Raw genomic sequence first — 17375 nt, 5'->3', positions numbered from 1 at the left:
CCGAGCACTTAGAGTTTACAAAGAGTAGCCAAGCACATTTTCTCTTTTGAGTGTCACTATTATGCTATAATATATGCATTGTCTTTAAAAAGTATGTGGAAACATATATTATGAAAAATTTATGCATGGATTTCAAAAATATTGCACAAAGATAAACTTTTTATTTGAGTCCTTGAATCTTATGAAATACTCTCTTATATAAAGGCTATTAATTCCTAGCTGAAAAGCAGAAATTAAGATTCAGAGAGGTTAAGTGACTTACCCAAACTCATGCATTTAATGAGTGGAATAATCATAATTAATTTCAGACTAGTTATTTTTGCCCTAAGGGCAATACCCTCGGCATGTGCACTGCTGCCTTTTTTGTTGCACTCATAAAATGCATGCCTTAAATGTGCATTAATATACTTTTGGAAGACTTATTCCTGGGAGAATTCATGACTTGATGATATGGTCAGAGCATTATTAAGTTGATCATTTGGCCTGAGCAGAGGAAAGTATTAAGAAATATCCAGTTTTAAATGACATCAGTGATGTTCAATGTAAATGAATTTGCGGTTATAGGCATAGTGGATAGTTCAGGATTAAGATAAAATCTGTCACCTTATAATTATGAGTTTTCAGAGACTGGATCCATTTTAAGAAGAACAATAGTTGAGAAGACCCAGATGCATTCAAGAAGGAAACAACAATAAATAATTAACCTGCTTGAGATCCACTATTTGAACAGATGAATTTTGATGTCCTGTTGGTTGAGGTTATTTAGATATCTGCTTCAATGAACAAGCAAGAGAGATTTAAAATCAACCCAATATCTGATTTTATTTCAAAGGACACATGGGCATTTGAAAAATAAGACTTTTTTTTCTGAACCTAGTTTCAATTGTCTTAGCAATTTCTTTTCTGAACCAGTGACAAGATAAATTTTAGGGTAGTCTCTTCAAATAATCATAATCTCTGAGTGAAGTGCGAGAAATTCATTGAGTATTACTCTAGCTATCTGTTTTAGAAAGGGAATCAATTCATCCTTTTCAATTATTTTACAGGATCCTTCGAACCAAAAATGTGGTGGAAGAAAGAAAACTGTGTCCTTCAGCAGCATGCCATCAGAAAAGAAGATTAGCAGTGCAAACGACTGCATCAGCTTCATGCAAGCTGGCTGTGAACTGAAGAAAGTCAGGCCAAATTCTCGCATCTACAACCGTTTTTTCACTCTGGACACAGACCTCCAAGCCCTTCGCTGGGAGCCTTCTAAGAAAGACTTGGAGAAAGCTAAGCTTGATATTTCTGCCATAAAAGAGATCAGACTGGGGAAGAACACGGAAACATTCAGAAACAATGGCCTTGCTGACCAGATTTGTGAGGACTGTGCCTTTTCCATACTCCATGGGGAAAACTATGAGTCTCTGGACTTAGTTGCCAATTCAGCAGATGTAGCAAATATCTGGGTGTCTGGGTTACGGTACCTGGTTTCTAGAAGTAAGCAACCCCTTGACTTTATAGAGGGTAACCAGAACACACCAAGGTTTATGTGGTTGAAAACAGTGTTTGAAGCAGCAGATGTTGATGGGAATGGGATTATGTTGGAAGACACCTCTGTAGAGTTAATAAAACAACTCAACCCTACCCTGAAGGAATCCAAGATCAGGTTAAAGTTTAAAGAGATTCAGAAGAGCAAAGAAAAACTAACTACTCGTGTGACAGAAGAGGAATTTTGTGAAGCTTTTTGTGAACTTTGCACCAGGCCAGAAGTGTATTTCTTACTTGTACAGATATCTAAGAACAAAGAATATTTGGATGCCAATGACCTTATGCTCTTTCTAGAAGCTGAGCAAGGAGTCAGTCATATCACTGAGGATATGTGCTTAGACATCATCAGGCGATATGAGCTTTCTGAAGAGGGACGTCAAAAAGGGTTTCTTGCAATTGATGGATTTACCCAGTATTTATTGTCACCAGAATGTGATATTTTTGATCCTGAGCAAAAGAAAGTTTCTCAAGATATGACCCAGCCATTATCTCACTACTATATCAATGCCTCTCATAATACCTATCTAATAGAGGACCAGTTCAGGGGACCAGCTGATATCAATGGATATGTCAGAGCTTTGAAAATGGGCTGTCGAAGCATTGAACTTGATGTAAGTGATGGTTCCGAAAATGAACCAATTCTTTGTAATCGAAATAACATGGCAGCACATCTTTCCTTTCGAAGTGTCATAGAGGTGATAAATAAGTTTGCTTTTGTTGCTTCTGAATACCCACTTATTCTTTGCTTGGGAAATCACTGTTCCCTATCACAGCAGAAGGTGATGGCTCAACAGATGAAAAAAGTCTTTGGTGATAAACTGTATGGTGAAGCACCTTTGCCCTCAGAATCCTACCTCCCCTCACCAGAAAAATTAAAACGAATGATCATTGTGAAAGGAAAGAAATTGCCTTCTGATTCAGATATGTTAGAAGGAGAAGTAACGGATGAGGATGAAGAAGCTGAAATGTCTCGAAGGATGTCAGTAGATTACAATGGTGAGCAGAAACAAATCTGGCTCTGCAGGGAGCTCTCTGATTTGGTATCTATTTGTAAATCTGTTCAGTACAGGGATTTTGAACTGTCTATGAAAAGCCAAAACTATTGGGAAATCTGTTCATTTAGTGAAACAGAGGCTAGCCGAATTGCAAATGAATACCCAGAGGATTTTGTAAATTATAATAAGAAATTCTTATCAAGAGTCTATCCAAGCGCCATGAGGATTGATTCCAGTAACTTGAATCCACAGGACTTTTGGAATTGTGGCTGTCAGATTGTGGCCATGAATTTTCAGACTCCGGGTCCGATGATGGACCTTCACACTGGCTGGTTTCTTCAGAATGGAGGATGTGGTTATGTTCTGAGGCCGTCTATCATGCGGGATGAAGTTTCTTACTTCAGTGCAAACACAAAGGGCATTGTACCTGGGGTGTCTCCTCTGGCTCTCCACATCAAGATCATCAGTGGTCAGAATTTCCCAAAACCTAAGGGAGCTTGTGCCAAAGGGGATGTGATAGATCCCTATGTTTGTGTAGAGATACATGGGATTCCAGCAGACTGCTCAGAACAAAGAACTAAAACTGTACAACAGAACAGTGATAATCCTATTTTTGATGAAACTTTTGAGTTTCAAGTAAACCTACCTGAGCTGGCCATGATCCGTTTTGTTGTTTTGGATGATGACTACATTGGGGATGAGTTCATAGGGCAATATACAATACCGTTTGAATGTCTGCAGCCTGGATATCGGCATGTTCCCCTGCGCTCTTTTGTGGGTGACGTCATGGAGCATGTAACCCTCTTTGTCCACATAGCAATAACTAATCGAAGTGGAGGAGGAAAGGCACAGAAGCGCAGCCTTTCAGTGAGAATGGGGAAGAAAGTTCGGGAATATACCATGCTCAGGAATATTGGTCTTAAAACTGTAGATGACATCTTTAAAATAGCAGTTCATCCCTTACGAGAAGCCATAGACATGAGAGAAAATATGCAGGTAGGAAAAATCTCCCATGTTCTTTCTCTGTTTATTCCTACCCTTCTTTTGCCAGTAAATAACATGTTTAATTAATGGTATGATTTGTAAAAAATTATTAAAAGTTTGTGTAAACCTGTGTGTACCAGTGAACTAAGTGCAGAATGGCCTGTGATAATGGCCTGTGATAATGCTATGTCAATTTGGCCAGAACTAAGTCAAGGGTGTCAATGCTACAAAATGCCATTAGGTACATTAAATAACCTTAGTACATAACTGCATTGACATATGGGCATGTGCATATGAAACAATAAGAAAAAGAACATAAAAGATCATGTGTTTCATATGTAAACTATTATATATTTATGTACTAATATACACTAATTGTAAGTATATATGTAAAATATATGCAGGTATAATTGTGGAAGAGAATGTGAAGACACAAATGTAGTACCTGTTAGGTTATTTGAGCTGTTTGAATATATAACATTGACAATCATAAGTGACTCCTCACAAGTACAATCAAAACTAAAAAAGCAAAGTTTGTCACTTAAACTTGTTGAAAATTAGCCTTTTATTAGACATGTGGTTTAGTTGAAAGAACATGGATTCTGCATTAAATCTATCCCTGTGTGATCTTAAATAGCTTATTTCAGGTCTCTGATCATCAATGTTCTCTGCAAAAGGTAAGAAAAATAGTAATACTTTTATTATAGGATTATTATAAGAATTAAATAAAAGTATATAGAATTTGCATAGCCTCAGCATGTAGAAACTCTTTGTTTCATAAATGCTTATAATCAGGGATAGTTGCAAACTCTTTTCCAGAAGTATTTAATGTATTTATTCTAGGCTGGTGTTTTTGAGAAGCAATCAAACCAAACTTTTAGCAAGAACCTACAGTGCACAAAGTGAATATCATTCAACACAATTAGTTTTATTCCTTTAGCTAAAAATTGTTAAATAACATTCACCAAAATCCCTATTTTCAAGGTAGAATGTAAATTATAAGAAATTAAGAACTTTTCTACATATTACAGTTGGTATTGTATATTACAATTGGTATTACAAATGGTATTGTACAAAAGTAACATAGATTGTAAGTATTTAACTTGAAGTAGGTTGCCTAAGCCTTCATTTTAAAAATAGGCTCCAAGTATCAGTGTCTTCTTTGTGAGTTTTTCCTGATATAATTCTAGTACCATTGTAAGTCCTTAGATTAGTTATAAATCATTTCTTATATCTAATTTTATATATTAGAAATATATTTTATATAAATCTTGACTATATCATTTCCATCTTCCATATTATTAAATATTCACTAATTCCATATTATTTAAATTTAAAGTTTTTCTTAGTATTTCTTTTCTTTTTTTTTTTTTACAGGCAGAGTAGATAGTGAGAGAGAGAGACAGAGAGAAAGGTCTTCCTTTACCATTGGTTCACCCTCCAATGGCCACCATGGCCGGTGCACTGTGCTGATCCGAAGGCAGGAGCCAGGTGCCTCTCCTGGTCTCCCATGGGGTGCAGGGCCCAAGCACTTGGGCCATCCTCCACTGCCTTCCCAGACCACAGCAGAAAGCTGGCCTGGAAGAGGGGTAACTGGGACAGAATCCGGCGCCCCAACCGGGACTAGAACCCGGTGTGCCGGCGCCACAGGCGGAGGATTAGCCTATTGAGCCGCGGTGCCGGCCTTTTCTTAGTATTTCTAATAATTTATATTATCTTAAAGTTTTTTGAGTTAAGGATTATTTAGAGCCTAATAGTGGAAAAATGAATGCGATCATTATAACTAAGCTTATGAGACACAGATCAGGTATTGTTCACTGTTAATAAAATGTAAAATAGCTATAATTCCTATTTCAAATGAATTTTTTACAAAGATGGATAAATGTAGCTCTAAGTGAAATGGGTTTTGGGTGTGTGAGTCTGTGTCTGTCAGGTGCATTTCTGATAGAATCACAAAGGAACAGCTTTCACGGTAGTGAGCTAAATAGCAGCCTGCTATTTGGGAAAAACCTAAAAAAGATGCTGTCCAATGCACAGTCACTGATTTTCATGATACAAATCAAATAAGATGTTCACAACCAGCCAGTGCTAGTTTATGTGAACATTCCTGTGCTGTGCTTTGGAAAGCACTCTGTACTTTTTTGCTTTTGTGGCATATTTGTGGTAACTGCTAAAAGTGGAGAAAGATAAGGGATGCATAATGTGAATTAGCTCACTGTGTTATCTCTGTTCATATCACAACATTTTCAGCCGGTTGTTACCTAGTTTAGTCCAAATTATAAATGTCTCTAAGGTATACTTTTGATATAAACCTGGAGCTATACTTTTGTGTAAACCCATAAGTGCTGTGGGTGACGTATCCCGTGATCAGAAATGTGATTCTGTTTTCTTCCTCATAGAACGCGATAGTGTCCATTAAGGAGCTGTGTGGACTCCCTCCAATCGCCAGTCTGAAGCAGTGCCTGTTGACGCTGTCCTCTCGGCTCATCACCAGCGATAACACTCCCTCGGTTTGTCTTGTGATGAAAGAGAGCTTTCCTTACCTGGAGCCTCTGGGTGCAATTCCAGAAGTACAGAAAAAGATGCTTGCTGCTTATGATCTGGTAGGAAGTTGGTGCTCCATGTTTCTTGTCTGTGTGTATAGGAGATCACTAATGACAGGGGACCTTTTGTGGAGCTCCAATGCATAATAGAATGATGGCCTTTGAAGCATGGATGGGAAGGTAGCAGGCACAGCCAGGTGCAATCAGCTTCCACTAAGTCCTAGAGAGACCTCTGAGGCAGTGCCTTGAATCCAGAGCTCCACAGATTACAAGTGGAAAATGTCTGCTTTAGCAAAGCTTGATTTTTGAGCACATCCTCAAAAGTATTTACACTTTCATCGTCTGAATGGCTTTAGACTGCGATGTAACCATTTTAATTGTATGCCAATAGGAAGTCAGTTTCAGTGCTGCCTTATGGTAATTGAGACAGAAGATATCTCTGGAATCTAGATTCCAAAGATAATCCGGTTAACCATTTTTCCTGAATATATAGAATTTAAATGACTTATTCCTTTGAACAAAATAGTGAAAGATACCCTCCCCCTCACACACAGATCTATTCTCTGGCTCACTCCCCAAATGAGTACAACAGAGGAATATGGGCCAGGCCAAAGCCAGGAGCTCTGTGGTCTTCTGTGTGGGTGGCAGGGACGCAAGTACTTGGGTCATCATTCACTGTTTTCCCAAGCACATTAGCAGGAAGCTGGATTAGAAAGGGACCAGCTGGAATTTAAGCTGGTACCTGTACATGGGATGCTGACATCACAAGCAGTGGCTTAACATCCTGAGCCATGCCACCATCCCCTATTTCAGTAAAAAAAATTATGGAGCAAATGACAGTCTGGGAAAAATTTGAAACCTGTATGCCAAAGTGTAAATACAAGTATACTTATAATAGAACCCTACTGAATGCATAAAATATGTTCTCTTTATATTCATAATTTAAAAAAAATAAAACTCTTAAAATCAGTAAGAGACAAAAGATGGTGAAAATAACTGATACCAATCAAGAATAAGTTTGGTTACATGCAACAACGAAAAAATACAACCTAATTGTGCTTAAACACTTGAAGTGTTACTTTTTCACATAAGAAATCTGGAGCTCAGCCCTCCAGATTTATATTTCTGCAAAGCTCTTAGGAACATCATGCTACATTGAGTTTTTTGTTTCACCTCTTAACCTCCTGGTCCAAAATGGCAGCTGACACTGAAAACATGTTCTTTTCTGCCATCAGAAATGATGGGGGAGAGGGGAGTGGGAAGGAGGACATATACTCTTCCTTTATTTTTGTTTTTAAAGATTTACTTATTTATTTGAAAGGCAGAGTTACAGAGAGGGAGAGGGAGAGGGAGAAAGAGAGGGAGAAAGAGATCATCCATCTGCTGGTTTACTCCCTAGATGGCCGCAGTAGCCGGAGCTGGGCTGATCTGAAGCCAGGAGCCTGTAACTTCTTCTGGGTCTCCCATGTGGGTGCAGGGGCCCAAGGACTTGAGCCATCCTCTACTGCTTTCCCAGGCCATAGCAGAGAGCTGGATTGGCAACTGAGCAACTGGGACTCGAACTGCTGCCCATATGAGATGCCAGTGAGACAGGCATCAGTTTTACTCCCATGCCAAAGCGCAGGCCCCATATACTCTGCCTTTAAGAACATCTCTCTAACATGCCAGGGGAGTCCAATTCAATCCCATCAAGGTGGCATGTACCAATGCCATCTTACTTGTTAAAGTGATCAGTTTCAGTTCATAATTGATCAAAAAGATAGGATTAAGTGTCAAAGGGATCACATAAATAAGACCAGTGTCTGCAAATAATTGATAGAATTAAAAAGGATACAACAATCCAACATGGGAAGCAGGATACACACCAGACTCATAGAATGGCAAAAACCCTAAACAGTACTCTGGCCTCAGAATCAGCTCCTAAGGCATTCAGATCTGGCTAAAAAGCCCACGAGAGTATTTCAGGCATGGAAAGCTAAGATACTGTGGCAAAAAATGACCTAAATGAAAGATCTCTGTGAGTGAGATCTCACGGAAAGAACGGGCCATCAAAGAAGTCAGTACCTTTCTCTGAAGGGAGGAGAGAACTTCCACTTTGACTATGGCCTTGTCTAAATAAGATTGGAGTTGGTGAACTCAACAGGCTTCCATAGCTTTGGCAGCTCATGACAAGAGTCTCGGTTGCTCACTGACTTCATAAATAAAAGTGTCAATTGTTAAATCAACAACAGGAGTCACTGTGCACCTGCCCCCCATGTAGGCCCTCTGTCCTTAATGTGTTGTACTATGAGAATTAATGGTAAAACTACTACTCCACCACTACTGTATACATTGTGTGTCTGTGTGGGTGCAGTCTGTTGAAATCTTTACTTAGTATATACTAAGTTGATCTTCTGTATATAAAGATAATTGAAAATGAATCATGATGAAGACTGGGATGGGAGAGGGAGTGGGAGATGGGTTGGTTGCAAGTGGGAGGGAGGTTCTAGAGGGAAAAGCTGCTATAATTCAAAAGTTGTACTTTGGAATTTTTTATTTATTTAATAAAAGTTGAAAAGAAAGAAAAGAACATTTCTCTGAAATAGTATAGATCACTTTTGCTTAGATTTCATCAGCCTGGAGTTGATGCATAGTCACACTGATTTGCAAAAGCAAATGTCATTTCATGGGGCTAGAATTTATCTCTTCTGTTACTAAGAGACAGGAGAATGGCCGGCGCCGCGGCTCACTAGGCTAATCCTCCGCCTAGCGGCGCCGGCACACCGGGTTCTAGTCCCGGTCGGGGCGCCGGATTCTGTCCCGGTTGCCCCTCTTCCAGGCCAGCCCTCTGCTGTGGCCAGGGAGTGCAGCGGAGGATGGCCCAGGTGCTTGGGCCCTGCACCCCATGGGAGACCAGGAAAAGCACCTGGCTCCTGGCTCCTGCCATCGGATCAGCGCGGTGCGCCGGCCGTAGCGCGCCGGCTGCGGCGGCCATTGGAGGGTGAACCAACGGCAAAAGGAAGACCTTTCTCTCTGTCTCTCTCTCTCTCACTGTCCACTCTGCCTGTCCAAAAAAAAAAAAAAAAAAAAAAAAAAAAAAGAGACAGGAGAATGGATAGTAGAGGATGAGAAGTAGTCTGCTATGTAAGTTATTAGGCCATGAACCTAATTATATATGTGTTCTCCTTCCCCTCAAAAAAAACCTAAAGAAAATTTAAAAATATATTTATTTATTTTTAACAAGTTCATCATTTAATAAGTCTGAATTTGTTTTATAGAAATATATTTAACTTTAAATAAGTTTTTAATTATAGAAAATTAATGAAGTGTACTAATATACACTCCTTTCTGTCAAACTGGCTTTTTTTCTTTTTCAACATAGTAAAACCGATCAAGAATTTGAAGAACTGGAAAGCATTCCATATACCACTAGTAGGAAAACAAAGTTTTTGGAGAAAAATTTGGCAATATAATTTAACTTGCTTACTAATTTTTTCCATATATTTTATTTTCTTGAAATTATTCTAAGCTAATAAACATTGTGCATAAGTTAATAATTAAGTGCATAAACATTTATATGTAATAATGTCAATGTAGAATGGTTAGTAGAGTAGAAGATCACAATCCATATTATGGACTCTGCAGAAGTTATTAAATCATCTTAGAATATTTAGTGTAACATAGGATTCCTCATAATATATTTGGAAAAAAATATGGTTACAAAAAGTGTGCACAGGGCCGGCGCCGCAGCTCACTAGGCTAATCCTCCGCCTTGCGGCGCCAGCACACCGGGTTCTAATCCCGGTCTGGGCGCTGGATTCTGTCCCGGTTGCCCCTCTTCCAGGCCAGCTCTCTGCTATGGCCTGGGAGTGCAGTGGAGGATGGCCCAAGTACTTGGGCCCTGCACCCCATAGGAGACCAGGAGAAGTACCTGGCTTCTGCCATTGGATCAGCGCAGTGCGCCGGCCGTGGCGGCCATTGGAGGGTGAACCAACGGCAAAGGAAGACCTTTCTCTCTGTCTCTCTCTCTCTCACTGTCCACTCTGCCTGTCAAAAAAAAAAAAAAAAAGTGTGCACAATAGGCCAGTGCCGTGGCTCACTAGGCTAATCCTCCGCCTGCGGTGCCGGTACCCCAGGTTCTAGTCCCAGTTGGGGCCCCGGATTCTGTCCAGGTTGCTCCTCTTCCAGTCCAGCTCTCTGCTGTGGCCCGGGAGTGCAGTGGAGGATGGCCCAAGTGCTTGGGCCCTGCACCCCATGGGAGACCGGGAGGAAGCAGCTTGCTCCTAGCTTTGGATTGGTGCAGCGTGCTGGCCTTAGTGGCCATTTGGGGCGGTGAACCAAGGGAAGGAAGACCTTTCCCTTTTCTCTGTCTCTCTCTCTCTCACTGTCTAACTCTGCCTGTTAAATAAAAAAAGTGTACACAATAGGATTTAAATATTATATGTCTGTGCATCTAAAATACTGGCAGATTATTATTAATACTGGTTCTTTGTAATTAGGAAAACCAATTTTATTTTTTTTTGCTTATGCTTTTCTATATTTGCCAAATTCTTTATAATGAGCCTATTTTTATAATTGATAAAAATAAATATTAAGAAAGGAATATTATTTGATAATTGAAAACAACTAGAAGAAAACATTTGAGATAAACAACTTACAAAAGAAAAAAAGAAAAATCCACAGAGCCCATTCCATTCATGAATAGTTGTACCTGTCGTAAACTGTACTTCATGGTTGCTGGGGGGAAAGTTCAGTTATTACCTGTATCTCATTTTTCATGAAATCAGTTTTTTTTCATCATAAAGTGAGGATTGAAAACTATCTAGTGAATAGTATAATTGTCATAGAAGAGGTGTAATTAGAGTATTAGTTGCCATAGAGACAGGTAGCAGAAATTACTTACTCCTCCTCTTCCCTTGTAAGTTAAGAAAGAAAAATCATTCACTGAGGGGAACCAGGTCTCCTGGAGCTGGGCCTGTAAATAAGCAGAAATGCACCTGGACTGTGGTTGGGCAATTTCCATTTCATATTCCCAAGTGTCTGATGATGTTTATTCAGTTTTGTCTGCTGAAGCCAAATTTAAATATCAATCTCTTCCTCATCTGTATTTTTAAAATGAAACTTGTGATTGCAGATAGAATGTGGTTTAACAAAATTTCAAATTAAGAGGCTAAAATAGAAAGCAGAAATGCTTTTTTTTCCCAATAAAAAAGTTTTAATTTAATTTATTTGAAAGGCAGAGTTGCAGAGAGGAGGATAGATAGGTATATGTACAGAGATCTTCCGTCTGTTGGTTCAATCCCCAAGTGTCCTTATTGGCCAGGGCTGGGCAGGTCCAAAGCCAGGAACCCAGAGCTTCTTCCCAGTTTCCTACATGGGTAGTAGGGTGCAAGTAGTTGGGCCATCTTCTGTTGCTTTCCCATGCCATTTAGCAAGGAACTGAGAACTGGACCAGAAGTGGAGCAGTCGGGACTTCAAAGTGTTGCTCATATGAGATGTCAGCATTGTAGGCAGTGGCTTAAATGGCTGTGTCACAACACCAGCCCCCAAAGCAGAAACACTTTTGATGAACTCTTCATTTACAGTTCTCTGTGGATATTGTTTTTCATTTTTGGTAAAGAATTGAGTATAAATATTCTTTTGTTAAAGATTTATTTATTTATTTGAAAGTCAGAGTTACACAGAGAGACAAGAGGCAGAGAGAGAGAGAGAGAAAGAGAAAGAGAGAGAGAAAGAGTCTTCCATCGGATGGTTTACTCTCCAGTTGGCTGCAACGGCCAGAGCTGTGTCATTCTGAAGCCAGGAGCCAGGAGCTTCTTCCAGGTCTCCTACGCAGATGCAGGGACCCAAGCACTTGGGCCATCTTCTGCTTTCCCAGGCTATAGCAGAGAACTGGGTTGGAAGTGGAGCAGCTGGGTCTCGAACTGGCACCCATTTGGGATGCTGGCGCTTCAGGCCAGGAAATTAACCCCTTGTGCCACAGTGCCAGCCTTGAGTGTAAATATTCTTAAACTAAATAGTAAACTCAATAGACTGCAGTGGCGATTGAAAACATGATTGACATCTCTGTTGGGTATTTCTTTCTGGAATCATCTGGGTAGGGACAGACTCATGTCATGATAATATTGGCCTTAAAAATAAACAGTATAATTTTTAGTTTCTAGGATTTGGATAGCATTGGTTGGCATCTTTAATGGTTTAGTATTTATTGATGTATTTCTATTTATTTCAAAGGGAATCTCCTATGATGTGCAGAGTGATCATTTTAAAGTATAGATTATATCATGTCACTTCTTGCTTAAGATCTTCTAGTGACTTCCCATCACAATAAAATCTATATTCCTTAATGTGGCTTTATGGGGCAGTCTGTCAGCTGACCCTGCCCATGTATCTCACCTGCTTTTCCTCAGTCTCACCTGCCCCTCCAGCCTCCCCTGTCTCTCTAGCCTCACTGCTCTCATCCTGATACTCTCTCTCTGGGATTACTCTCCTCCAGCCACACTGGTTTTCTTTGTTTCTTCAAACAGACCAAGTTTGTTACCATCTCAGGCCATTGCATGTGTCTGGAATAGTCTGCCCTTGCATTAATAGTTGCTTCTAATTGCTTTTTTCTTTTTTTCCTCTTTTTTTTTAACTTTTATTTAATGAATATAAATTTCCAAAGTACAGCTTATGGATTACAATGGCTTTTTCCCCCACTAACTTCCCTCCCACCCGCAACTCTCTCCTCTCCCACTCCCTCTCTGCTTCCATTCACATCAATATTCATTTTCAATTCTCTTTATATACAGAGGATCAATTTAGCATATATTAAAAAAGCTTTCAACAGTTTGCACCCTCACAGAAACACAAAGTGAAAAATACTGTTTGAGTACTAGTTATAGCATTAAATCACAATGTACGGCACATTAAGGACAGAGATCCTACATGAGGAGTAAGTGCACAGTGACTCCTGTTGTTGATTTAACAATTGACTAACAATTGACATTCTTGTTTATGGCGTCAGTAATCACCCTAGGCTCTTGTCATGAGTTTCCAAGGCTATGGAAGCCTTTTGAGTTCGCCAACTCTGATCTTATATAGACAAGGCCATAGTCAAAGTAGAAGTTGTCTCCTCCCTTCAGAGAAAGGTATCTCCTTCTTTGATGACCTGTTCTTTCCACTGGGATCTCACTTGCAGAGATCTTTCATTTAGGTGTTTGTTTGTTTTTTTGCCAGAGTGTCTTGGCTTTCCGTGCCTAAAATATTCTCATGGGCTCTTCAGCCAGATCCGAATGCCTTAAGAGCTGACATCTGCCATTCTATGAGTCGGCTGTGTATCCCGCTTCTCATGATGGATCATTCTCTCCCGTTTTGATTCTATCAGTTAGTATTAGCAGACACTAGTCTTGTTTGTGTGATCCCTTTGACTCTTAGACCTATTAGTGTGATCAATTATGAACTGAAATTAATCACTTGGACTAGTGAGATGGCATTGGTACATGCCACCTTGATGGGATTGTATTGGAATCCCCTGGCACGTGTCTAACTCCACCATTTGGGGCAAGTCCGATTGAGTATGTCCCAAATTGTACATCTCCTCCCTCTCTTATTCCCACTCTTATATTTAACAGGGATAAATTTTCAGTTAAAATGTAAACACCTAAGAATAATTGTGTGTTAATTACAGAGTTCAACCAGTAGTACTGGAACAAAAAAAATACTAAAATGGATAAAGTATTACATTGTACATCAACAGTCAGGACAAGAGCTGATCAAGTCACTGTTTCTCATAGTGTCCATTTCACTTCAACAGGTTTCCTTGTAGGTGCTTGGTTAGTTGTCACCGATCAGGGAGAACATCTGATATTTGTCCCTTTGGGACTGGCTTAGTTCACTCAGCATGATGTTTTCCAGATTCCTCCATTTTGTTGCAAATGATTGGATTTCATTGGTTTTGACTGCTGTATAGTATTCGATAGAGTACATGTCCCATAATTTCTTTATCCAGTCTTCTGTTGATGGGCATTTAGGTTGTTTCCAGGTCTTAGCTATTGTGAATTGAGCTGCAATAAACATTAATGTGCAGGCAGCTCTTTTGTTTGCCAATTTCGTTTCCTTTGGGTAAATTCCAAGGAGTGGAATGGCTGAGTTGTATGGTAGGGTTATATTCAGGTTTCTGAGGAATCTCCAGACTGACTTCTTCTTAGCATTAATGCCATTTCCTCAGAGAAACCTTCCCTGCCACTGCCCCTAATCTAGTACATAGCCTTGCTACATTTCCATCATCCTGTTAAACAGTATTAAAATGTATTTTGCTTGACCCTTGTTTGATGTCTGTCTTTGTATTTTACCCTCAATTTGAGAGTATGAGGGTAAATGAAAAAGTTTGTGGGGAAAAAGGTTTATTAAAAGGTAAGTTTATTTTAGTGCCAACTTTTGAAATCCCTATACACAGGATCTTCAGCAAGTTCATGGAAGTATGTATTATGAAAAAAAACTATGTATGAATTTCATTTTTTTACTTGAAAATCAACTTACATTTTAACTCCATTTTACCATAAACAGTCCTACTTTTTTGGGCTGAGATATTGTCCATCTGCTTGCTACTGTTGTCTCTAGCACCTAAAAAGTGCTGGCACATCATATGCTATCAATTTATATTAATTGAATAAAACATATAAGTATCTATTATTGGGGAAAGTAGTATAGTTCCCATCCTATAATTGTGCACATTTGTGGTAAATTATTAAATTCCCTTTCTTTCACCTTTCTGACACAACTCTGACCAAATTATTCCTTGCCTTGCACATTCAGTTAGAAGTCGACAGTGTAATGCAAAATTATGGAGACAATGAAAGAATTAGTAGTTGTTAAGGGTTCTGTGGGGAGCAGCTCGGACTAGACTAAGTTACTGGAATTAAGACTTATTCTATGCATCTGCTCTCCCACAATAAGGCGCTGGGAGAGGAGAAAACAGCTTCTACCCAGCTGCCTCCAGTTCAACCAATAAACAGCAGGACTTGCTCCTGATTGGGGGAGAGCGGCGTACTCGGCGTGTGGGCAGCCGAGTTGGGATTGGTAGAGGAGGACTATAAAGGAGGAGAGAGACAGCATGCACCAGGAACATCTATGGGGAACATCTAAGGGAACCCGTGCAGCCCCCGAGAAAGCCGGCCGGCGGTGTGCCGCTCCCCTGCGGAAGTGGGGAATGTGGCCAGGGGGAACTGCCCTTCCACGGAGGTGGAAGGGATAGTAGCCAACCCGGGAAGAACCAGCAGCAAACCCGGGGAGGGCCGAGCAGACGAAAGAACAGCGCAGGGTCCTGTGTTGCTCCTCCACGAAGAGGGGGAGCGACAGGTTCAAGGCAGAGGGAGCGAGGGATGAGCAGATGGAGTACAAAAGATTTCAGGGCAATGAAGCAGCTTGTGGGATACTGTCATGGGCGTACACATCTGTATATGCCTGTAAAAACTATTGAATGCACGATGTGAGGAGCGAAATCTCAGGCAGCTATGGACTTTAGCTAATAATAACATTTGACATTGGCTCATCAATACTAATAAATGTACTGCATTAATTCAAAATGTAAACAGTAGGGGAAACTGGGGAGGGTGGGGTGAGAGAACCCTTTGTACTTTCTGCTTGATCTTTATGTGCCTTAAAAAAGCTTTTCATAAAATAAAATCTTTAAAAGCTCTCTGTAGGCTATTAATAAAATAGTCTAGTAATAAAAACATATTTGGGTGAATAAGTCTGGAGAAAATATCCAGCGTTTATTACTTGGTGGGGGTGGGGGTAGAAGAGGTTAGGGATTCCAAAATGAACAACTGTGTTCAACTTAGGCTCAAGTTGCTGAAATGTTTGGATTTCTCAAAAATGGTAATGAATTACATATATGACATCGGAGGGGAAAAATAGTCATTGCTGAAAAAAGAATATGTTTAGAATAAAAACCCACCTAAGCCAGCCTTGTGGTACTACAAGTTAAGCTACTGCTTACGCGGCCCTCATCCTGAGTCCTACATCAGTTCCAGTCCAACTTCCTGCTAATGCACCTAAGAAGGCAGTAGAACATGGCTTGGGCCCCTGCCACCCATGTGGGATACCAGGATGGAGTTCCTAGCTCTTGGCTTTAGCCTGGTCCAGACTCATTTGGTGTGTGAACCAATGAGTGGAAGATTCTCTCTCTCCCCGCCCCTGGCCTGAATCTGCTCTGCCATTAAAATAAATAAAATAAATCTTAAAATAAATCAGGCAATTGAATAGTCCACATTTACTGAAAGCCAATTTGAGCACACCAAATTTTCTACTTGTCAATGGGAAAAAAATGAAAATGTGCTAGAAGATACTCTGAGTTTATCTGCACAATAATTTTCCATTAAATTTAGCTTTCCCCCAATAACCTGAGATGTCCACTATTTATTAGCAAACATTTCCTCATTTATTATTTGTAAATATTTCTTCCTGAGGGTTTTAAAAATTCAATATTACAAATTATTTTGATATTAGTATAACAAATGTTGGCAACTATGATGATCTCTAGAAATCAATACTGTGTTGGGAGTAGAATGGGGCTATTTATATGGCATACTTTCAGAAGATGATGAGGGCACACTTTACACACATCATAACATGTCTAATATAAAACATGTTTTCTCGTTGCTCCTTGTGTACTTGAAACTTCAAAATTACAAACAATTCCTTAGGGTTAAGACTTTTATCCATTTAAAATATAAAAACATCTCTTTGAGTAACAACACATTGGATTATTAGTAATTCATTTACATCTTTGAATGAATTAATAGGCCTTTTCTATTATCAAGCTTTTTTTTTTTTTTTTGATAGGCAGAGTTAGACAGTGAGAGAGAGAGACAGAGAAAAGGGAAAGGTCTTCCTTCCCTTGGTTCACCCTGCAAATGGCCATCACGGCCAGTGCGCTGCACCAATCTGAAGCCAGGAGCCAGGTGCTTCCTCCTGGTCTCCTATGCAGGTGCAGGGCCCAAGCACTTGGGCCATCCTCCATTGCCTTCCTGGGCTACAGCAGAGAGTTGGACTGGGAGAGGAGCAACCAGGACAGAATCTGGCACCCCAACTGGGACTAGAACCTGGGGTGCCAGTGCCGCAGGTGGAGGATTAGCCAAGTGAGCCTCGGTGCTGGCTTATCAAGTTTTTAACTGGGAGAGGAGTGAGATCATGACAGAAGATTCCCCAAGTCTGGGTAAGGTGAGGGTGTGGCTACTCAAAGAATTACAACTTTGCTTGAGTGTAGCCCTGTCTACTATCACCACTGGCACTCTGGATAGAGATGCAGTTATATAATTGCCTATCTGATATTTAAAGCAACTGAAACGGTGGTGACCGC

The 17375-nt window shown here is 40.1% G+C and overlaps 1 protein-coding gene across 2 annotated transcripts in view; it reads left to right on the top strand.

Annotated features, from left to right (window-relative positions):
* PLCL1 (phospholipase C like 1 (inactive)) overlaps window positions 1-17375 on the top strand; it is a 451746-nt gene that overhangs the window by 362734 nt on the left and 71637 nt on the right. For both annotated transcript variants that reach the window (XM_089330113.1, XM_002712372.6), the window contains exons 2-3: window positions 1047-3521; window positions 5909-6112. In XM_089330113.1, coding sequence (XP_089186239.1) covers window positions 1101-3521; window positions 5909-6112 — 2625 coding nt within the window. In that variant the 5' untranslated portion in view covers window positions 1047-1100. The remainder of the gene's footprint in view (window positions 1-1046; window positions 3522-5908; window positions 6113-17375) is intronic.

This window comes from Oryctolagus cuniculus, chromosome 3 (genome assembly GCF_051225735.1).
Source record: "Oryctolagus cuniculus isolate XC-2025 breed Fujian yellow rabbit chromosome 3, ASM5122573v1, whole genome shotgun sequence".
Taxonomy (NCBI): Eukaryota; Metazoa; Chordata; class Mammalia; order Lagomorpha; family Leporidae; genus Oryctolagus; species Oryctolagus cuniculus.
The sequence above is the reverse complement of the archived record's forward strand: the minus strand, read 5'-3'. Positions and strand labels throughout refer to the sequence as shown.